The 23,264-nt window shown below is 58.7% G+C and overlaps 1 protein-coding gene across 3 annotated transcripts in view; it reads left to right on the top strand.

The window, feature by feature from the left end:
- The first annotated feature begins 374 nt into the window (after nucleotides 1-374).
- The window catches only part of MVB12B (multivesicular body subunit 12B), a 75,724-nt gene continuing 52,834 nt past the window's right edge, over nucleotides 375-23,264 (top strand). The window contains exons 1-7 of one of the 3 annotated variants that reach the window (XM_059715761.1): nucleotides 390-477; nucleotides 4,381-4,677; nucleotides 5,684-5,806; nucleotides 11,297-11,404; nucleotides 14,516-14,612; nucleotides 18,569-18,698; nucleotides 18,987-19,109. In XM_059715761.1, coding sequence (XP_059571744.1) covers nucleotides 5,693-5,806; nucleotides 11,297-11,404; nucleotides 14,516-14,612; nucleotides 18,569-18,698; nucleotides 18,987-19,109 — 572 coding nt within the window. In that variant the 5' untranslated portion in view covers nucleotides 390-477; nucleotides 4,381-4,677; nucleotides 5,684-5,692. Of the gene's footprint in view, nucleotides 478-1,544; nucleotides 4,678-5,683; nucleotides 5,807-11,296; nucleotides 11,405-14,515; nucleotides 14,613-18,568; nucleotides 18,699-18,986; nucleotides 19,110-23,264 lie in introns of those variants that run through there. The other 2 variants (XM_059715760.1, XM_019495317.2) reach the window with 2 other exon arrangements.

Raw genomic sequence — 23,264 nt, forward strand, 5'->3', positions numbered from 1 at the left:
GACACACAACACCAATGTACCCGCGACACGTGCTAACACGCCTGTGACACACAATGCAGACATGCTCACGACACACACCAACGTGCCCGTGACACGACACTAGTGAACCCACGAGATACACCGAGATGCCTGTGACACGCAGCGCCCACGTGCCCGTGGCACACCCCACCGACGTGCTCGTGACACGTGCCGACGTGCCCGTGACACGCAACGCTGACGTGCCGGTGACGCAACGCCGCCGTGCCGGTGACGCAGGCGGAGGTGCGGGTGACGCGGGGGGCGGTCGGCAGGGGGCGCTGCGGCGCCGCGTCCCGGCCGCCAGGCCCCGCCCCCCGCGGCCCGCCCCGCCCCGCCCCGCGCCGCCAGGCCCCGCCCCCCCGCGCCGCGCCGCCGCAGCCGGTCCGGCCGGGCCGGGCCATGAGAAGCTGCCTGTGCCTGCGCCGGGGGAGCCGCGCCCCGCCCGCCCGCGCGCACGCAGTTAAGTGAGGCCGGGCCGCGCCGCGCCGCGCCGCAAGGGAGCGGGAGCGGGTGCGGGGCCCCCCGGCCTGGCACGGCCGCCCCGCGCCGGCTCCTCCCCGCCGCGGCCCGTCCCGGCCAGCAGCAGGCGCAGGCCGCGGTCGTGTGGACCAGGCCCGGCCGCTCGTGTCCCCGCGCTGTGCGGTGCGGTGCGGTGCGGTGCGGGGCTCCAGGGGCGGGGCGGGGCGGGGCGGCGTGGGGCGCAGGTGCCGGCGGCGGGGCTGCCGTGGGCGCGGCAGGCGGGCGGCCGCACTGCCCCGGGCGCGGGAACCGGCCGTGCAGAACGGGCACTGTTCTCGTTCTGCAAACCCGCGCCCGCGGCATGGCGCCGGCAGCGCGCCGGTTCGGTGGAGCGCTGGGTTTCGCCCCCGCAGGCGCGGGCACGACGAGGGGCTCGCCGCGGCGCACCCGGGGGGTCGGCAGCCCGGCTCTGTTGGCCTCAAATGTGTTTGCTTTGCTTTTAATTTTGAAGCTTCGTTTTCCTTCCGTTGGCGTCAAAGCGGCGCGGCCGCGGGCGAGCGTCCGAGCGAGCGAGGGCTGCCGGGCGTTGGTGCGAGGTCCGGACGCCCTTGGCCGTCGAGGATAAGCCCGCGCCGGCGGAGGTGGAAGGCCTGGCGGGTAGCGAGCGGGAGCGAGGAGGCGAGGAAGGAAGGAAGAGGACCGCCACGAGCGCGGGAGGACGGCGGATGTCGGTGGGAGCCGCGTGCCGGGCGTCCCCGCGGACGGGGCAGGCCGGGCTCCGAGTCTGGCCGCTGTAACGCGCTTGCCGTCGGCAGCTCCTCGCGCGTCCGGGGCGCGCAGAAGAGTTGGGAAGAGCCGCGCGGCGGCGGGTGAGATGGGCTGCCGAGCCTGCACCGGTCGGCCCCCGCGGCGGGGTGCTCGTGTCCAGGGAGCGAAGAAGGTGCATCGAAGGCCTCGGACCAGGCGCTGCGCTGCTCGGCCATGGGGCCCGCGGGGACCTCCTGCCACGCAGCAGGACAGGCCCGAGCCGAGGACACGCGAGTGCTGGGCGGTGCTGGCAGGGGTGGCCACGTGCAGCTCCCCTGGCTGGGCTGGACCTTGGCCTCTGCTGCTTGTTGGCCTTCGTCCTTCGCAGCGCTCTGCCCAGACGCAGCCTGCCCCGCGCTCCGCTCCGCTCCCCCAGCCGCCCACCCGCCCGCCCGCCCTGCTCTCGCTGCGCTGGTCACTCTGAAGGGCGAAGAAGTCGGGACTTAGCGGTGTCCAGCGGGTTCAGTGACAACCTCTCTGAGACATCGCCCAGCGCCTGGCTCCAGATCGCCGTGCTCCACATCCAGCCCCAGCTGGGGCCGTGCTGCGGTGAAACGCGCCTGGTGCAAGGAGCACGGGCCTGCACCTCTGTGGGTGCCACCCTCAGACCCTGGCCCCGCAGGGATGGCAGCGACCTTAGTCCTTGCTGCATCTCTGAGCCCGCCGCCCCTATCCGGCCAGCTCAGCGGGCCAGGGGCTGCGCGGCGTGAGAGCCCGGCTGGGATCGAGCGGGCCGAGCCGGCCGCTCTGGAGCCAGCAGAAAACATCCCTGCCCGTCTGCTGCTGGGCGCTGCTGCCGGCTCCCCCTCGCCCTCCCAGCCAGCATCGTGTCTGACTCGGCCTTGCCATGGCAGCGCAGAAAGCCCCGTTTCCTCTGCTCGGAGCCTGTGCCACTGCCGTGATAAAGGGGCTTTGTGTGAGCTGTGACAATGCGAGGATTGATGCGGCTCCTTCCCCCGCTGCCGCGCTGTGAGTCAGACGCCCGCAGAGCTGCTCTGCCTTGGAGGTGGCACCTCGGTGACAAAGGCACCTTTCTGCCTGTCATCCAAGGAGGGCAGGTTTGTGTCAGCCGTCACGGAACGAGCGATGCACCTCCATGGAGCTGTTCTCCAGGGCACAGCCAGCAACTCTTGCCTGTGCTCAGCCCCCTCCCTGCCCCTGTCACGCCTGGCACTTTGTTCCTGGGCTCGCGGAGGGGCTGGCGCTGCCCCTTGAGCGTTTCAGCCTCGGGCCTGGTTTGTAGCAGCCCATCCCAGCCCGCAAGTGTAGCCGGCGATGCTCTGCTGGCAGTACCCAGCGCGCCCTTCCAACGCCCTGCCAGCCTCGTCTGCACGGGCTGTCCGCCCTTGGCACAGTGGTGCTAGCACAGAGCCCTCGTGTGAGCGACCGGTGCAGCCCACGTGACCCATGCTGGGCAGGGCAGCTACGGTGCGGTGCCGTCCCAGCATTGACAGGCCCACAGAGACGCTGGTGTCCAGGATGCCTGGTGTTTCTTTCCTGGTTCGGCAAGGGCCGCCCCCCGGTACCCGGCTAGATCACTTCCCGTGCAAAGTCCTGTGAGCAGCAGCCCCCTTGCTTGCTCCTTGAGAGTGGGACCCTTGATGACCTTACTCCAGGGCAGTGCTCGTGTTCCCTGGCGCCAACCCATGCAAGCCATTGCATAGGCAGTAGCCTTGCCATTGGGCTGCCGCATCCCAAGCAAGGCGTTTGGAGAGGCAAGCTTGGAGGTAGGGCTGCAGCTCTCCTCCCCCTTGAGCTCCCCTGCTCCGGCGGCTGGGCCCTGGGCAGAGCACGTGCCCTGCTGCTCTTATCTGCCCCCCACATAGCGCAGGTGAAGAGCTGGCCCTGGGCTTTCTCGTGAGGAGGCCTCGTGGCGGCCTACAACTTGCACAGCCAGCTGCTGGCTCCAGAAATTGCTGGGGGCTTGGGAGCAGCTGGGAGACGGGAGTTGTTTTTGATCCTGTACCTGTGAGAGTAGCAAGTATTCTGGACTGTTGGCTTGTGAGCGAGGGCCTGGGAGATGCTGCAAGTTGCTCCTGAGGTATGCTGCCTACTCGAGTTCAGCTCCACCGGACCCCGTGGCCCCAGGCCGCCCCAGTAACTCGCAGTGCCCAACCGGTCCCAGAAGCCTACGGCTTTCTGGGGCTTCTTTTTCATAGGAAAATCCCACGAGCAGTTTCCACCACGTCTGACTGGCTGCAGCAATCCTGCACCGCTGCAGCGTAAACCTCAGCTCCCTGGGAAGCATCCAGTGTGTCTGGGGCTGCATCGCCCAGTGGCTGTGGAGGTGAGAGAGCCCCAAGCATCTTGAGATGCATTTCTGCGCTGGCTGCTTAGACAATGCTGGGAAACTCGGAAGGGAAAGAAAAGCTGGAGAGGGCGGAGAGATGTCGACCTTTCCAGGACCTTCCCCAGGAAGGAGCGCTGTGTGGGACTCGGCCGCACCCCTGCAACTCAGATGGGCGAGAGGGGCCCTCTGCCTCCGACTTGCATGCGTTCGAGCCTCAGCAAGAGCGCTGCATTTGTGTGAGGAGTTGTGCTGAACGCTCTGGTTGTAGGGGAGCTGGCTGGAGAATGGCAAATGCCTTCAGCTTTCAGATTCAGCGTGCATTTTCCAAACTGTGTATGGGTGCCACAAGGTAAATCGGCGATCTGGAGGACCCTTCTCTTGCATTTTGACAGCAGAAGACATGACGTCTGAGACTGGGGGGGTGTTCTGGGCTTGCAGAAGCAAATCGTGCTATTTGTCACCTGTCAGTTCCCTTTGCTGTGGATCTAGGTCACTAAGCCACCTGGGAAAGGATTTATCAGAAGCTTGTTTGAAGTAAAGGTCATGTATTGTTTAAGTTCGAATGACAGTATTTCAGGGTCACAGAATTTGCACCTTCCATTGGCGAGCGGTTTATTGCAAAGCCTTTGAGAGGCTGCAGACTTTGCCTGGGAGCAGGTTAGTGTCCGTGCTAGAGGAGCAGTGCCCGCCGGCCGCAGGGCGCCTGTCCCGTGGCTCGTCCAGGCTGACCGCGGGAGGGCGCGGCGTCCCGGTGGGCAAGGGAGGTAAAACGTCGAGGGCTCAAAATGCAAATTCCTATTTTCCAGGTTGCTAGGAAACAAAGCGAGCTGCGCCTTGGCTTGGCTCCATGCTTGCCGGGAGCTGGAGCAGGCGATGGAGCAGAGCTCTTCCCTGATGCCAGCCCAGTGGCACTGTCTTCCGTGACACTGTCCAGGGTCCCTGCTCCTGCGGTCGGGAGCGCGTGTTAGACAAGCGTGCTCGGTGCAGCTTGCTCAGGCCCCAGCGGTGCGTGTTGCCTGCAGCGAGGTGTTGCTCTGACTGAGCGTTGCGAAGCGTAGAGTGCGGCTCCTGGCACCGGTACGCCTCAGCCTTTTGTAGAAGCAGTAAGTAACCAGTCATCCTTGGCCTGAAAGGTGCTGGGTGTGATGGCTGTGCAGCTGGGCCTGCCCCTAGGTAGCTCTCCTCCTCGGCTTGTCTGGCTTCCCTGGTGTGCTGCGCTCCCTCCCTCGTGCACCGAGCACGGCCCTCTGTGCTCCAGGCATGGGGCGGTTTCCTGGTGCATCCTTCCTTCCTGGGAGCAAGGGCGGACGTGCCTCACGCGCTTAGGCAGCAGCATCCCTTCCCTGCCCTGGGCAGGCTCTTTGCCCCCTGCCTGGCTGGAGCTCTCCCCACAGCTCCCTGCCTGAACCCTGCCCTGCTTCCTGCACCAGCAGCTCTACCAGCCCGCAGCCCCCAGCACCCTCCCTTTCCTCCTCGACAGTGCTCCCAGGGCCCCGCTGTTCTGGAGGACTGGTGCATGCTAGTTGCCTCTGTGCCATTTCCTCGGCACCTGCCCTGCTTCTGGGGTGCGAGCTCTTGGGAGAGGGAGGCAGTGTGTGCTGGGTAGGAGCCCCGTTGTCTGTATGCTGGCCGTGTGCGGGCAGGAGCAAGGAAGGGCTGGAGTCCCGGGGTAGAGCCCCTGCGTGCCTGACAGAGCTGGGAAGGGAAACCGTAACACAAAGCCTCTGGAAGCAGCTTCCACCCTGCCTGAAGTGGCCAAGTCACCCCACCCGCCAGAGCCCAGGGGTGCAGGGTGCTTCATTTGGGGCATGCACTTCAGTTCTCTTAACGCCGCTGGAGGAGCCCTGCCCAGCCCAAATGCTCCGGGAGCGGGGTGGCTGAGCTCAGGAGAGGCTGTTGGCACTGGTTCCAGTCCTGTCAAACACAGCAGAGCTGTAACATTGGAGGCAGACGCCACCGCGGTGCGGAGGGTGTGCCTGGCTGGGCTCTGGATTTGGTTTGGTTTGGCTGTCAGTCGCGGCACTGCAGCCTGGGCTCGCTTGCAGGCTGCTGCAGGGGCTGTGGGAAGGTGCTGCCCCACAGCCCCCTGACACGGTTTCCCTATTTCAGGATCAGTCCATGATGCCCGAAGTCCGTGACCTTTCGGACGCCTTACCCGACCTGCCGATGGACCCAATCACCGGAGTCGGGGTGGTTGCCTCCCGGAACCGGGCACCCACAGGTTACGACGTTGTAAGTAGCGGCCTTTCCAGCCCCACCCATCATGCTGTTTGCTGGCGTTTATTGTGCAGAGAAACATCTCTCTGCCAGCCCCCTGTTATGCTCTGTGTCAGGGGGGCGTTGGGCATGGGGGTTTGTGCCCTGCCACTCTGCTCAGGGCCTGGGCTTTGGGAGCATTTTGAGCAGCACTTTCCCCCCACCAGAGTCGGTGGGTGCAGGCGTGTCACTCCATCCACTCCACTTGTAGGAGGCCCAACGTTGGCTGGAAGCTGGGAGGTGGGCACAAGTGCCGGGGTACTCTGGTGAGCGCCACTGAAGTGTCCAAGTGGGCAGCTCGATGTGGGCATTCAGCAGCTGCTTAACCCTTGGAGTGCATGGGTAAATGCCTTGTGGTCATTGCAGGGCAGCCCAACACCAAGGCCGGGGGCTTATCCACTCTCCCATCCTCTGCTGTCTTGTCTCCTTCTGTGGGCCCAGATCAGCAGTCCCTTGAGGCCGCCATGAGGAATGAAACCCCGCGAGAGCCCTGGGCAGCACAAGAAGCAGGTCCCTAAGCCAAGCAAATCCTCCCCTTGGCCCAGCCCAGAGTGTAGCTGTTGGGTATGAACATGCAGCTCAGTGCATTTGCTTGGCCTCATGCATCCGGCAGAGTTGAAGAGCTGAGGAAAGCCTGAAGTGCCCAGAGCCAAATGGTGCGTCTGGGGCAGCACATGCCACCCTGGCTGGGCTCGGAGGAGCCCCCAGCAGGGTGACCCGGGGCCAAGGTGTCTGAGAGGGATCGCTGGTGATCGCGTCTGTTACTGTCACGTGGCAGGGGCGGGAGCAGCTCCCCTTGGCGTGTTGGGGGGCCCCTGGAGCCAGTGGGATGTTAACGCTGGCTGCCTTCCACTCTGTGCTGCGTTAACTAACGAAGCATAATCCACCTTCCTGGCAGGGAGCAGAAGCCTGCAGGGGGGCAGGTAGATCCTGTACAGATCCACACAAGGCCTGACCTGAACCCCATGCACCTAGGAAGGGAGCCTTTCCACAGTCTTGAGTGGGCATTGGGCACTCCACAGTGGGTGGCAGAGCTGAGAACAGATCTGCAGGAGTCGTGCTCCCAGCACTAGCTGGAGCAGCCCCGTGGCAGGGGCAGGGTGCTGTTTCTGCCCCTGGCCACTGGAGCAGGGCCCACACTTGCTCTGCTTCCCAGCCAGTCAGTATGGAGGCTGCCCTGCATGACCCCAAAAGCAAGGCTGGGCAGGAGGGGCCTGGGTGGGCTGTGGGAGATGTGGCAGTGGTGCAGGGACCCTGCTGGGTCAGAGCCTGGGAGAGCGGGGCCCAAGCTCTCGTGCTGTGGCAGGGCAGCTGTCTCAATGCGCATGGCTTCCCTGTCAGGCAGCAGTGGAAGCCATCGCTGCAAGGGACGGCGAGGCTTCACCTGCACGGAGCAGCCGGGGCCTGTTCTCACCCACCTGCAGCCAGCTCCACACTGCTGCATGCAGCTGCCAGTAGGGCTCCTGCCTTAGGACTGGCGATGCGCTCACAGCCAGCTCCCTGCGCGAGGTCCTGGCACAGGGAGAGCGTGGGCCACCTTGTGCTGAGGGCAGCCGGGGAGGGGAGGGGAGGGGTGGGCAGGCAGGGACTCCTTTGGAGACTCGGGGCAGGGCTTCCTGTGTCTGAAAATGGGCTTGCTGCTCTTTCAAGCGAGGCCCACGTTTCTTATCCCTGCCAGATTAGAGGGAAACCTGTGTTTGGTCCCCCTTCGCATACAGCCACTTTCACTGTTTCCCAGCTGTGACGGTGGTCCCTGCTGTGTGTGAAGAGCTTTCACATGGCAGCGAGAGGAAGAAAAACATCCATCTTGGGAAAAGGCAGCTAAAAGTGTGTGGGTGGGCAGAGGGGCTCGGGTCTGGGGCAGCGCCTCGGTCTGCAGGCACGGACTGAATTTCAAGTTTCCCTTGGTGTCAGCCTTTGCTTCTGTGACCTGTTCAAGGGGGTGGTGGATCCGCTTGCACCAGGACTTGTGTGTGCGAGGGGTCGCAGGTGCTCTGTGGATTAGATAACGCCCCCCTACACCACCTCCTTAAAAATACATTTGGGTTGAATTTGGGAAGCTCAGAGAGCTTTTTAAGAAGTCTGAATTTAGTGTGACTTTCTTGCCATGGGCTGTGCTGGGCAGTTTGAAAGGCACGTGGATGTCTGTGCCTGGTGTGTCGGGCAGTGAGCGAGGGGCCGCGCGGTGACCTTTGCTCCCCTGGGTGATAGGGTGGTCAGACCTTCCTGCCTCAGGCTTTGGGGCAGGTGAGGGTTTCCCTGTCAGCCCTCGACTCCCTATCTCTCTGCAGGGTGCTGCTCTGTGCCCAGCCCCTGTGCTCAAGGGTGCATGGGGAAATGAGCACGTGCATGGTCCTCTGTGCTGAGGGAGGCTTCCTCCATTATGGCAAAGCCTTTTCACAGGCGATGCTGTGGCCTGCTGGGGATTCACCGGGGCTGGAGGAAGGGGACCCTGTGGGGCCTGATGCTGCTGCCTGCGCCAGGGAGGCAGGGGCAGGCCCAAACCCATCCAGGGGACAGGCTGTAGGTGCGCTGCCCTGGGCAGGTTCAGCCCCTGTAGCTGCCGATGGGGACGGGGGCTCCTCTCCTTGTGCCAGGAGGCAGGTATTGATTTAGCTGCTGATGTTGTTCTGCCACGAGGCCGTACGAGCCAGCACAGTCTGGGCAGCATCCATGTGCCCGTGTGCCACGCTGGTGCCAGGCTTAGTGCACGTATCTCTGCCTGGGCGCGCCTCGGTGCGATGACTGGACATTCCTACGGCCGGATTTCTGGCCGTGGGCTTGGGCAGTGTGTTTTCCTTGGCACTGGGCTTGCAGCCCTCGTGATTATGCCGGTTATCTGCTCCAGGCGTCGGGACTGGCATTCCTTCACAACAGGTGCTTGCAGCAGCGTTAACTCTTTGGAGCCCCTGAGGACACTTCATTCCTTGGGGCTCTTGGAGCTGCTGCTGGCTCTTGTTGCGCCGATGGCACCAGGCGTCTGAGGGGCTGTTGCTTTGCTCCAGGGTCCAGGCGCTGCCCCCGCCAGCTGCGTGGCTGCTGCCGGGGCAGCCGTGCCGAGTTCCTCAGCGTTATGCCTATCCCTTGCTGGCCTCGCTCACTTGCTTCAAGAACAAATAAATTGCCTGGCTTCAGAGTGACGCCTGCTAGAACCACAGGCCTTGTCTAGACTTGCTGTGGCTCCGCGTTGACTCGGGTGCGCAGAGGAAACAGCGAGCCATTCCCACGCTTTGCCTCTCCTGCAGGCTCGCTCCCTGTGGGGCCCACCTGCCCTGCTGGGGGTCCCTCCCACCTCGTGGCCCAAGCAGCACGTGGCGGCTGACTGGCGCCGACAGCCGGGCTTGCCCACGCGCTGCCACCGTTTCAGTCTCGAGCACGTGGGAAGGCTGATTCCCAGCCTTTCCCCGGCGCGCGCCAGTCCCCCTTTCCCTCCGGTCTCTGGGAGAAAGCTCTAGCCAGCCGCTTGTCTTGGGCCTTTGTCCAACTGGCAGCTCAGGCAAATGACTTGGCTTTAATTGTGACCGTTCAGCATAGTAAAGGAGATTACAGCTCCCTTCCGACATGCAAGTTTAGCTGAGAGGATTGTTCTTGGCGGGAGCAGATTGTTGCAGGAGACAAGCTTGATTTAAGGTGAGGCTTCAAGGCTTGATTCGTGATGGCATTTTCCAAGGGGGCCCGCAGAGGATGTTTGTCTTCACATTCGCTCCCTTACATGTTGTTCCACCCTCCCCTTGCATCTTGGGGCCAGCCTGCTTGATGGTGCCCTCTCTCCTGTCTCAGCCTCTACCAAGCCAGGCCATCCCCCTGGCTTCTTCTGTCCCCTTCCCCTTCCTCTGCCGCTCCTGGCATGCCTGCCCTCCCTGCTCCGAGTGACCGGCAGATGCACCACACAGTGACTAGCAGCCGGCGTCCCCTGCAAGCTCGGTCCCAGGATGGCCCCCCACTCTGCTCCATGGCTGCACCTTCCTCTGCCAGCCGTGTCAGGGACTGACCTGCAGATGGCAGGGTTGGTGTGCTGCACGGGCCAGCGTCACCCAGCCCGAGGCTCAGGGGCTTAGCACGGGACGGTCTGGAGCACAGCGCACCCAGGAAATGCTGGACCAGCACCGTCTTGGGCTGTGATGCTGGGAAGCAGCGTCCTGCCCACTTGTCCTAAAGCCCCTGGGTGCCCTGAGCTGCATAAGCCATTCGCCTGTGCACATGCTCCCTTGGCTCTGTGGCTTTGCTTGCAGCCCTCGTGTTCATCAGAGCGGCCTCTCTGCACGGACCCGGACAATGGGCTGCCTCCGTGTGAATGTCGGCCCAGCACCTGGGTCATGGGTCTCCCCAGCGGAGCCTCTGGCGGGCTTCTCTGGAGATCCTGGTGATCCGCTGGCTGTCAGGTGCCATCTCTTGTCAGGGCCTGAATTTTTGTTTCTCTCCCAAACCTCTTGGGACAATGTTTGTCTGGGTTTGGAAGAGTTCCCCGAGGTGTGGAGCTCTGTGCCTGTTCCCATAGGAAAGCCCCAGCTCCTCTCTGCTGGTAAGAGGGCTTCTGTTTTGAACAGAAGTGAGAGGGTGGATCCTTCACCGAGGTGCATTGGGAGTGGGTAAGGCAAGCCAGGTGTGCCCCAGGCTGCGTGACTAGAGGCAGGCAGCGAGTGTAGGCCATCTCCTATGGTGCGATGGTGGTTGCCCCAGCTGCAGAGATGAGCCACCTGTGCAGAGCTAGGAGACTTCAAAGGACAACCAGGAACTCCAGCCTGAAGCAGGCACGGCTGAGCTGCTGATCTGTTTTTCAGGGTGAAGATGGCTAGGGTGCTAGCATGGCAGTCCTTGCTTTGGGAACGGGGCTCCCCTGGGAGCGCTTTGCATTTAGGACCCGTGTTCCCGGCCACGAGTTCTTGTGCACCTCTAAACGGGTATTTCCTGCTCCAGGGGCATCCAAAGTTCCCATTTGCTTGGCAGCCAGAGTGGCTGGGGCATGATTTAATGGGGATGCACTTGCTGTAGCGTTGTGGCCCGGCTTCTTGCAGTGTTCCTGCTGGCAGGACAGCGCACCTGCTCAGCCTCCCTGCCTGTTGCTGGGGGCTCCTCACCTTGGAGAGGACAATTCCATGTCTCATTAAAACAGCCCGGTGCTCCTGTCTTGCAGAACCGGGCCCCCTGCATACATGAGTGGAAATGAGCGCCCGGAGGTGCTGACTCCAAACTGCTGCCTGGTCGCGCTCACCAGAGTTGCCATGCCCTCGTTAGAATAGCTTTTGTCAGGGTGTCTTTAATCAGTCTCCTCCTCAGAGACCATGTGTTGAGAAAGGGGGTGTTTTGTTTGGGTCTGTTCTTCCTCTTGGAAGTGCCCAGCATTGCACCTTATGAAACAAGCTAATGAGATGTCCAGGGCAGCATTAATTAGGAGGGGCCTGAGGAACCTGTGCCGCACACGTCAGCGGTATCCTGCTCACGTGTCCCCTCTCTCCCTCTGTGCAGGTCTCACAGACGGCAGATGGCCTGGATGCCGACCTCTGGAAAGACGGCTTGTTTAAATCCAAGGTCACACGATACCTGTGCTTCACCAGAGCATTTTCAAAAGAGAACGTAAGTGTTTGCCGAGTGCCAGCGTGCGAAGCGTCTCAGCTTGGCATGTTCCTTGCCCTCCGATGATTCACTTCAGGGAGCTCGCGTGGTTGAGGCAGGTGTTTTGCCAAGTCGGGTTGAGTCAGTAGGAAAGCCCAAAGATCTAATCTCTGTGGTTTAAGTTATTCCACCTCCTCACCTGCCACTTATCCCTATGGAAGGCAAATCCCAGCCAGTTTTGCTGCAGTAGGAGTGCACAGAAATCCCTGGGCCTGTTTCGTGGTTTGCCACCTGGCTGGCACTGCCGCCCCGCGTGGCATCACAGCAGGCAGTGCTGCCAGCATCGGTCAGCCACTGGCTTGGCAGGGACAGCAGGCACAAGGCTCTCGCCCTGGAGGAGGGTGTGCCAGGCTGACCAGGCTCCAGGCCTGGGCCCTGCCCCGTTCCCCAACAGGATTCCCTCACCTTCGCTGCTTCGTGCTTGTTCTCGGAACATTTGCCCACATCTCCTGGCAGCTTTTGCATGCATCCACCCTACGATTGCATCCTCCACCACCAGTGTGGGGACTCAGCTTGCACCTATAGGCAGCAGCTGCCTGCCTGCCTGCTTCTCCTGTGAGGAAGAGGAGCCCATGTCCCACCAGTGTGTCCTGTGGAGGGTGTCCCTGGGACAGGGTGCTTTTGGGAGGGGAAGGCATGTGATTTGATGCCTCGTGTTGGCTTGGGATGTTTGTCAGCTGAGTACAATACAAACACTTAGCATTTCCAGGAGAAGATGCTTAATTCTGCCTCCAGTCCTAAAGCCCTGTGGCAACAATAGCCATAGACCAGGTCGGGAGGATATTAAACAGGAGGATTTATGATCACTTGAATATTCAGTTTATCTATGGCTACCTTAAACACGAGGCTGTCAGAAGTAATTACAGGACAGTAGCAGGCGCTGGCTACCAGGGACGATATAAATGCCCCGAGTCGGTGCCTGTTGGGCTCTGGTCATGAATCATTTGCTCAACGAGGTTTGGGAATACGTTCCTCCTGTTTATGAGGTGCAGGTTAAAGGGAGTGTGAGGCAGGGAGGATTGATGGGGTCTTCCTGCCGCACCGCCAGCTCTGCAGCCAACAGCTGACTGACATGGGGCTTGGCCCCGGGTAGCTGCCCACAGCCCCCTTCCTGGTGTGCTGGTTTGTCTTCAGGCCATTTGAGCTGTGCAATCAGGGCCACGTGCCAGCATCCGGCCCTCCTCCATGCTTGCGGGCCACTGGATAAAACTGCCCCTGGTGTTAATCATCCTCACCGTTCCCCGGGTGCTGAGGAGTCGCCTCTGTCCCTTCTGACAGCGCATCTCACAAGTGCTTGTCAGCCTCTGTCACAAGCCCCTGTGGACCCCGCAGGCTGTGCTGAGTGGGACCGTCGCTGCCACCGTGCAGGGCCGCGTACTCGGTGCTTGGCGAGGCAGCGCTGTGCTGCTAGTACTCGCTGGCCCCTCCGCTAAGCACACTCAGCATTAATCCCCTTCCTGCTGCTTTGGCTGCAGGGCTGGCTGGCAGCACCGGGGCAGGAAGCACGGGAGAACCACTCCCTCTCTGCTGGGAACTCCCCTTTCCCCCCTGCTCCCAGGCTAATGCTGTGGGAGCCCCTCTCCCCCTCCTCCTTCCCCCCGGAGCGGCTGGCGGGATGCCACGGACTCGGCACAGACTTGGAACCTTTGAGGCTTAAAAGTGCTCAGAGCTGCCAGCAGCACGTTGCATCCTGCCGCGGAGAGGTTGGCCTCCCCGGCGCTGGCCGTCGGGCCGCTGCGTTTGATCAGCCTTTCCCATGCCTTGCTCTCTAAAACAGGGGTCTTCTTAAGTTCAGCTCAGCTCAGCCAGTGTGCGCTGCTGGGCCCTCTCTCAAACCCATCCCACAGACTCCGCACCAGCCCTGGCCTTGCTCTGGTTAACACGCTCCGTGCAGTCTGTTCTGCTGCCTCTCTGCTGCTGGTGGGGAAAATGCCGTCAGTTCAGCTGGAAGTCCCATTTTAGTGTGACATGGACAGGCAGCGCAGGTAAATGAAAGATGCGCCAGCAGACATGCGCGATCTGCCTGTCACCGCATCCATACGGGACACCGGCTTGCACTCGGACGTTAGGAAGCTGGCACTGCTTGCTTTCGCAAAGAGGCACGGCGCTGTGTGTAAACTGTAGTGATTGAAAAGAAAACATCTACTTTCACTGCTCGGGAGGTATAACCAGCCCAAACAGCCCTGCCCTCTTCTTTATGTGCTTAATGGTTCCAGCATAATAACCAGAAGGCAGTGTTTGGTCTGCAGTATTTTGCCTGCCCAGATGAAAGCTGTGCATGTCACTTAGCAGCAAGTAAGGATAAAATATACTGACTAAGTTTGATAGCTCAGAATGATCTTTTAATTGTGCTTTGTATTGCACTTATGTTTATAATGGCCCATGTAGTAACTAAAGAGTGTTTTTCTTCCATATCAGAATACTGGCAGCGATATTAGCTTTAATGGGAACTGCAAAGAAAATCCAGTCTCTAGACAATTATGGAGGCTGTCGTTCTAAATTGTGTTTTTAGCTCTTCAAACCTTGATTAATAGGACACGGCGCTGGTTCAGGATTCGTATGGATTCCAAATGGAGTTTATCATTCCAAATGGCGCGCTACTTTGCAGTGGGCTTGCCTGCTTCTGGAGCTAGCGCCATATGTATTCAGCGCTAATTATCAGATGCACACAGTAACTTTGGCTGTGCCCACGTTAACATTTCCTGCCACTGCTACCATGTAAACATCCTGTGGTTGTTGCCATGTGGAGCGCTCAGGCCATGGCCAGCTTAGCCGCAGCATTTTGCTTTAGTGGTTGAGAAGGACTGTGGCCTGTCTCCCCACAGTGTCCGGCAGGGCTTACAGTGAGAGGAGATGGCGCACGTGGAGAAAGCTGCTATAATTGCTCAGTGCATGGACTGTACGGTGCCCAGTTGCTAGCTGATTGTAGGGCCTCTGCTTGCCCTGTCTCCAGTACATGTGGTCTGGTAAACCACTCAGTTCACCAGGCAGGTCGACGTCCCACTGGAAAGGGGGAGGCTGCGCCTGGATGCATAACGTTGTCACAGCCCGCTGTTTCTCCTCTTTCTGCAGAGCCACTTGGGCAATGTCCTGGTTGATATGAAGCTCATCGATATCAAGGACACGTTGCCTGTAGGCTTCATCCCCATCCAGGAGACAGTTGACACACGTAAGTGTCTTGGTGCTGTCACCGTTCCCCATCGGTCAGCAGCTGGCTCTGCCCAGGCACCTGCCGCTTGTGCCTGTTTGTGACCAGGGCCAGGGTGGAGTTCAACACCTGCCTCTGGCCCTGGGAAGGGGCTCAGGCTGCCTTAACAAGCAGGAAATGACGACATGGTGTCTTCTCTGGCATTTTAATGCAGCTGCCCTGGCCACACTCTGCATATTCGGGTGCAGTGGGGGCAGCACTCGGCTAGCGTGGGGGCAGAGCAGACGAAGGCAGCGCTAGGTGATGCCTGCCAGGGCACGGCTGCAGGCTGTGCTCGCATCGCGAGCGAAGCTGTGACAGGGGATTTCACTCAAGACCTCCCATGTCCCAGGCACAGACTGCACCCTCTGCTCCAGCTCTGGAAGTAACAGGGCAGGCGGGTGCAGTGACCAGCCGGGCACCAGCACTGTGGTGCTGGCTCCTGCCATTTCATGGAGCTCTTTGCCTGAACAAAAGGCCCTTGGTGCCTCACGTCCCTGCCCTGTCAAAGCCGGGCGGTGCCTGGGAATGGCGGGCCCCTGAGAGCAGTGCAGTAGAGAAGCTTTTAAGGATGAGTCAAAATTCAACATTAGAAGCTGCGTGAGTCACTGCGGAAGTGCTGCTCTGGTTATCCCGCAGCACCTGCGTGGCTGGGCATGGCCTGCGGTCGCTTCTGTGAACCATTCATAGCCTGCTAGCCTTGGGGAGAGGAGGGGTGCCTGAGGGTCCCACCAGGCACTGCTCCTTTCCCCCCAGCCTCCGCTCCCCGTGGCAAAGGGGAGCATTCCCCCAGAGCTGGCTCTTGTTGCCAGATAGACTCAGGCCTTGGCTCCAGCCAAAGGAAACCCCATGTTCAGGTGATCCAAGAGCAAAATGCATGCCTGGCCAGGCCCTCTGCCCTCCCCCCATCCCTGTGCTGTCCCCCCTCGCCCCCAGCCCGCTGCACAGTGGGTCTTTGCAGCATCTCTGCTAGCTCCCCAGGGCCGGAGAGGAGCTGGCCAGGCGTGGCTGCAGGACTCCGTGGTGTTGCCAAGGGGGCTCCCTGGCCCTTTCTTGAACTCACAGGTGCTTCCAGATAACCAGTGATAAAGGAATCCAGCCCAGCACATACGTGCGTGTGCGTGAGAGTGAGAGAAGGGCTGAATGGAGTCGGAGGGGGATGGCATTTCAGTCGCAGCCAGCTTAGGTCCAGTAGGAGCCAGCGTCCTACAAGCAGAAGGCCCTACAACCCTTCGTGGACTGCTTCCCCGGCAGAGTCCTCAGCACATGCACAACCAGGGAAACCACTGGCTTCTCACGCTAATGCTGTGGGAGTAACCTCCTCATACCTTGGTGGTGTTAAGCCCATGGTGGAGGGGGAGAAGAGACTAATTAATTCTACGTGTACTGGATTGCAACCCGTGCAGCCCTTGAAAGCGGAGGCACTAGTTGTGTTAATAAGTGGTGCATTTCCATGCTTCCATTAGCATGACTGAATGCATTTCTATTGACTGTTTATAATATGTTTACTTAAAATTAGTTCTGCTTAAGCCTGTGTAATTAATGGCTTGAGCTCCTAAACCGGGTCTGCAGCAAATGCTGCACAGTGCGGAAGACAAAAACAAATACCGCTAACTGCGTGATGTCGGGGCAGCGAGAGAACACGTGCCACTAATTTTGTCCCAGGTGGAGTTTGTGGCAGTGTATTTCCCTGTGTTCTCTCTTCTTTCCCTGTCGTCTGGGCTAATCGCAGAAGGTGCTAACTCTGGTGCTGCCCAGCAGGTCCAGGCAGTCCACACTTAGGTTATAGCATCCACACTTGCTCCCGAGAAGAGGGGGGTCAGACACTTGGAGGAAAGTGGTGGGGCAAATCTACACGTCCCATAAAAGCAGGTTGCAAAACAGCAGGAGCGGGGCTGTTTGCTTTTAGACGGTTCAGGTTTGAAAGTGCCTGAAGGATGAGTATTTCCCACTGGGGGGTGGTACTTTGCAGGCTTGCCTTCAGTGTCTGAACTCCTGCCTTCCTGCTTATCTATCAATGTCTGTGATGTTTCGAGGGCCCCCGTACAGGTCTTGCATGGCAGGTCTGGGCTGAGGTGGAGCGCCAGTCTCGGAGCGCAGCACACCTGCATCCGCATGCTGGTTTCTCGGTGTCCTTGTCTGGGCCTGCACAAGAATGTGCATTGCATCCCCAGGCAGAGGGGAATGCCGCCGGTCTACGTGGGGACTGGGGCCTGCTCCAGCACAGCCCTACTCAGTGCCCATATCTGGGCTCATTTTTTTTGCTTTTGTTTCAAATTGCCCCCCACCCCAGATGCTGCTTTCTGGGACACTTGGAGGCTTCTGCCTTCACCCGCTGCAGCCTGACCTGCATTTGCAGCTCTGGTGCTGAGCAGCCTGTGGTGTGCTGTGCTGTGCCAGTGCAGGAGTGACATTGCCCTGGGGATGAAAAGCAGGGTGAGCCTGTGCAGGGGCTTGCCAGGCCCCGGCAGCCCTGGCAGGCACAAAGATCCTTGAGGGATCTGGCAGTTATTGCCTTGCAAATCTCATTTTAATCCCTGGGAAGATAATGGAACAAACGATGAGAGAGAATCCCTCTGCTCGGTGTTTGAGCCAGGAGTTGATCAGCCCTGGGGACCCATAAGGAAGTGACCCTGCCAGAGGAAGTGTGTTGGTCTCTTCATACAGCAGGGAAGGGTAACGGGACTGTTGGGTTTAGTAAGGCACTCGGCACCATGTCTCCCGAAATCTGAATTTAGAACTGAGTTCGTGCCGACTTGGGTAGTGAGGGGCTGGCAGCAGGCCACGGGAGTGTTAAATGAAGAGGAGAAAAGCCAGAAGCATGGAACTGGGTGAAAAGTGCTGAGCGAGGTGTGCGAGGGCTTGGCCTTATTTAAGATCTCTGCTGCTCGTCTGTGATGCAGCGTAGGACGCTAATGAGGTTCTGCCGTGGTACCACAGAGGGAGGAGAGCGAGAGCAGCGAGGGCAGGGCAGAGCAAAACAAAGGAGCACCCACGATCAGAGGTTGCAGCAGACGGCAGCGAAGTGGAGCCCAGCTGGGAGGGCGTGTGCAGAGCCCGCGGAAAGCTGCACCTCTGCTGCAGCTAGTTCCCTCGTACAGCGTGGCCTGGCAGGAGGGGTTTGTACGAAGGAAGCGGCCCCGCGTGAACCTCCCGCACGGCCACGCTGTGCCACGCTGACGTGGCCGACCCCAGTGACTTGCACTGGGGCTTCTACTACAGCAGCAGCTGTGCTGGTTTCACCCCCCAGCAGAGGCAGGGCCTTGGAGCCCCCTGGATGGGGGCTGCCTCAGGGGACTGGAGTCGGGTGACCCCCACAGATTTCTCTCCTGTTCCCTGGCTGCACAAGGTGGGAGCACATTGCCGAGTGCTCCCCTCAGCGTGGCGACTGGGGCTGTGTGGGAGGCACTGTACACTCATGCTGCCTCTGCTCGTTACCTATTAAGAATGGCCAAGTGGAAACCCCCGCGGTCCGGGGCAGACCTGGCACGGTGGCAGCTCCAAACACGGGTTGTTGCAGAAGGCCCAAGAGGCTGGTATCCACTGCTCAGTGACAGGAATGCTCCTGGGGGAGAGACGACAGGAAGAGGATGACATAGGAAGTGTGAAAAATAGCCTGACCAATTCTGTGCAGAGGCTCAAGCTCTGCAGGGTGCGTGGCATCTAATCTTCTCTGTAGATGCTGGTGTGGAGAGAAGCAATGCTTTACTGCAGTGCTTAACAGCAAACCTCCTGTGCTGTACAGAAGGCCGCACATTAGCAAACCGCCCTGCAGTCCCTGGCGAGCACTGTGCAGTGGTCAGGGCTCTTAGGACACATCTGGTGTCTGCCTCCTCTCCCTGCCGTACCTATCTGCATAAAACCTGAAGAGGCGATAAATAACGCTTATACTCTGATTTGGCATAAAAACCAACCTCCATCCTGGGTTGCTTTTGCAGAGGAAATGGCTTTCAGGAAGAAGAGGCTGTGCATTAAATTTATCCCTCGAGACTCCACAGAGGCTGCGATTTGTGATATCCGAATCCTGGGCAGGTCTAAGCAAGCTCCTCCGCAGTACACTTTTATAGGGTGAGTACCTCTTCATCCAGACTCCACCGCCACGTTTGCCATCGGGGAGCGGGTACCAAAGCCAGGCACTGTCACTTCCTGCAGGACTTAAGTGAGGGTTTATAAGTGTTAATTAATGTTTGTAAATGGGATGGTGCTGTATAAGTGCAAAGGATTATCAAGCTCGGTGTAAGAATTAATTGATCCTCTGTAGCAATTAGCTTGGTTCTGATTACACATGTTTGATAGCCGTGTGCATACGCTGCATTTACTAGTAGCCTTAATGGCTTTTCTCTCTTAATTACAAAGGGAACTGAACAATATGGGCATTTGGTACCGGATGGGCAGGGTGCCACGAAACCACGAATCTTCACAGCCCACGACTCCCTCTTCCCAAGGACCGGCTTCGACACCAGCTCCCAACCTCCCTAGGTAGGTTCTGCTGCTTTTGCCTTTGCTTGCTTGTTCTGTCCTGCCTGGTGGAGCGGCACAGCTCCCAGTTGCTGGTACCCATCCCAGTGGGGCTAGGATCACAGGCAGTGTCCTAAAATAAATCATTACACAGCCCGCCCTTTTGTGTTGGGGAAGGGGCAGTCGTCCCCAACATTGGCTTCCTGGGAAGTGGCATGGGTGTTATGTAGGGAGGACGCACAGATGTGGCTGTGGGGTGAGCTGGTGGTAAACCAGACAGAACGGAAAAAGAAACGCGCCAAGGAAAAGAGCACTTCCTTCCCCCGGGGCTTCCGAGCAGGTCTCAGCCAGCCTAGTTCAGACCGCACACAGTTCTGCGCATGGAGCGGCCTGCATCGTGTGCCTCGTACAGCCAAGAGCACGCTCTCAGCCCTCGGCAGACAGCAGCAGTATTGTAATGCTGCTTCCAGCTGCTCCTCTTCCTGTGCCTTGAGCTGTGTGCAGAGGATCACTGGGTCTTAGCTCGGTGCAAGCAGGTCTGCCAGTCCAGCTACCTGGACCTCCCACCTCCCCCATCACAGCTGGATAGGTAGAGGCAGGTGGGCTTGCAGAATGGCTTTCGCACAGTGAAGTTGATTGTATGAAGAGAAAGGACCATTGTTTCCTGAGCCCCACAATTAATCGTCCTGCACTGCGAGGCACAAGGCTTGCTTCCTTCTGCCGTGGCCCCATGGTCCCTGGGCTGTACCCGACAAATGGCAGGGACTGCTGCCTGCCCTCACCCTACGCGTGTCAGTGCCAGGGCCCCACTTGGGCTGCTGATGCACTCCTTGTCCTTGCAGTCGGCTGTGCCAGGTGTGTGCCTGTTCGTGCATGTGTGCGTGTAATCCCTCTGTAGAACAACGGGAGCACAGTTGTAGCTTATAGTTACTTCCCGGCATCTCCTGGGCAAAGCACAGCAGTCTCAAAAGCCAGGCAGGCAAGCCATCTCGTGCTACAAGTTATTTGGAAACAGCCCTGCACCCCAGGGGAGAGGGGTCCTGCAACCGAGGAGTCTCTCCCAGACTCTTGCCCCGTGCAGCTGCCACAGGTCCTTCCAAGAGCCCTCTGGGCAGTGCTTTTATAGAGTACATGCCTTCTGTTGTGCCAGGGTTTCTGAATGCACAGCTGGTATTGCAGATAGGTTTACAGTGCTAAAGTAAATGTTTAGCGCTCTTATTTCTAAGGAGGTGGGGGAATTCCTTTGAGACTGTGTAGCATACGAACCCCAAGGTATTGCATGAATAGAAAATACTGCCCAGACCCTCATATATTTTGCTCAACTGGATGTTTCAAGAGCGGCAGTCTCGGAATGACCCATAGAAGGTTTCTGAATGGTAAGCTATGGTAACTTCCTCCTCGTTAAGGCTGCTGCATGCAGCTCTTGACCCTTCATACTGTTGCAAGCCAGTATATCGCAGGGACTTCTCGGCCATCTTCAGTGGCTTGCATCTGACAAGTTATTTCACAGAGAGTTTTGCTCTGTCTTGAAGGGACTGGTGTTGCCGGTCGCTGTCTGGCACCCAAGGTGCAGCTGGGCCTTTGGCTTAGTAGGCAGTGGTGTAAGAAGTGGGCGTCTGCCCAGAGCCCTTGGTCTGTCCACGTGGAGGTGCAGTGTTGTTTCACAGTGCCGCTGGGTGCAAGCTGTGTAGCAGCAGGCCGCACAAGAGCAAAGGGAGACGTCTCCTCTTCACAGCAGAGAACAGCGTTTTCTGTCTGTGAGAACAAGACGGCAAGTTTCCATGGTAAAGAGAGAACGTATCTGAGCAAGGCAACGTCCGGGGCTGTCCTTAATCGCTAAGTGTGAAAGGGTCGCTTTATGGCTGAGCAGGGAGGGATGTAGAACAGCTCCAGAGCCATTGGGAACAGGGCCAGGATTGGAGCTCAGAGCATCAGCGACAGTCTGAAAAGAAGAGTTTACAAGGCTTATATATTTTATAACCTCTTGTTGTACAGTTTATGGTTTACAATGGCTGCAAGGAAATTGGATCAGTTTTGTTTTACTTGCCAAATAAACCAAATGTCAAAATAGTCAATATAAAATGTATTCTAATTTGGCTGAGTTAAAACAGCCGGTATGTGGTGGAATAATTGAATGTTACATTAATGCCTCCTAGTAAAAACCACCTGTCTGTAGCCAGCTCTACTCTCGTGCCCCACATGTGATTTACAGGTAACTTTCACACCAACAGCTAATCACTCAAGGCGTCTCGCGTGTCTGTTTTTACACCAATTATTTATTATCCAATATATTTTTTTTAGAAATAGAAATGTATATAAAGATGCATCCTGCAAATATTTCTTTATTAGAGGAAACATATGTTACCTGAAAAGCTGCTTTAACACTTTATCCACAGAGTAGTAAGTTATTCAAGCTTAATGTCCATGGAAGATTGCAGTCAGAAGTAACCTCTTAGTTTTACATGACCATAGAGATAAGAGATTATGCTTGTAGCCAGTTGCCATTTTATTCCTCATGGATATATGCCAACAGCAGCAGCAGAAGATTGCTGCGAGCTGTGCGGTGAATACCCAGACTGAACCAGCGCACAGAAGAGAATATTGCCCCAGTGGGATTTTCCTGTGAGGATGGTCAGACATTTAAAACCACTCTCTTATTTCTGGCTAGCTGTGTAGAATACTGTGCCTTTAAATCACAACAGCCGGCAGGAAGCCTTGGTGCTTCACAATCATTGCGAGTGCTACGAATATAAACCAGAGCAGTAAAACACCCAGGTAGATGCCGTGTGGCTGAGCCCTTCCATACGGGAGGACTCTTTACAGCATGCAGTTGTCCGCTCTGTGCCAGGCGTCCTCCTCCGATTCAGGAGACGTGTCTGTGGCTGACGGCGAGTGATGCTGGAGCATGCAGACTCCATGCCGGGACGCTGCTGCTCTGCCGAAAGCTCGGCCTCGAGGCCCCGCTTGCCTCAGGCCCTCCGTGCTATGCAGGGAGGGTGCAGCCCCGGGCTTATCTTAGTGCTGCCCCAGCATTTCATTCTTCCTCCCAGTGATGGGGGCAAGGTCAAGGAGTCCTTAACCTCTGCCCCAGGGTTTGTTGGCAGCAGGGAAGTAGGTCCCTGGGACTTTGTCTGACCTGGTTTCTGCGTCCAGCAGCTCAGCTGTGTGCTTCATCTAGCGGTTGCAACAGCCCTTTCCAGGGACAGTCGTGAAGGGCACGCGGTCTCGTTCCCTCCATGCCCCAAGAGGCTGTGGAGGAATCGTTGTTCCCTGAGCTCCAGGGCCCGCCTGGCGCTGTCCTCCGGGAGCGGTGCCTGCGGTAGAAACACACCTCTACACCCCTCACCTTCGCACGCCGAGTCACCAGGAGGAAGCTGCATCGGCCGGGCCCCTTACTGCAGGTGTCTGAGTTTATGGTCCCAAACTCCAGGCCCCACGGGCACCCATGAGGATGACACGTTGTGCTCTCGTGTGACCTGGTGAGCTGCCATTGTGCTTCCCAGGATGACACAGCGTCAGGTCTTCCCCCCAGACTGTGTCAGGCTCTTGGCGTCGATGGCAGCCTGAAGAAACGCTCTTGTAGTTTCCTGCCCTGGAGGCTGCTGCTGAAGCATCCATTCTCTTGCCTGGAGTTGCTGTTAACAGTAATCCTGCATGCAGCTGCCGCTCGCTTTCCCCCGTGCCGCTGCTCTGCGCTCCCGACTTGGGGAGCTTGGTAGGCGGTGTTCCACGAGCAGATGCTCATGATGGATATTTTAGCCTTGCCTTTTGAGCGCTGCTCCTTAATTGCCCGGTGTAAACAGCATGTGGAAGGGTGGGCACCACCCGTATGTGTCAGAGACCTTGCTCCATGTTGATGGCATAAGGGCCCCATTACCAGCGTGATGAGGGCCCTGTGCAGCCGCGTTTAGTTTTGCCCAGTGCTCAGCGCCCCCCATAACCTGAACCCCGGTGCTGTGGGCTGGGGCCCTGACCTCTGGCACCCGCAGCGGTGCGAGTCCGCTGGCCTCCTTGGCTTGCGCGGACGCTCCGGGTTCCTTCCCAGGGTGCCGCTGGAGCCAGCGCCAGAATCGTTCAAACAATCTTCGAACGATTTGTCAGCTTCAAGGAAGATGTCACTCACCGCTGCCGAGTGTGTTTTACAGTGACAGACATAATTGCACTTAACTTTTTGCG

The sequence above is a fragment of the Alligator mississippiensis genome, chromosome 12, assembly GCF_030867095.1.
Source record: "Alligator mississippiensis isolate rAllMis1 chromosome 12, rAllMis1, whole genome shotgun sequence".
NCBI classification, from domain to species: Eukaryota; Metazoa; Chordata; order Crocodylia; family Alligatoridae; genus Alligator; species Alligator mississippiensis.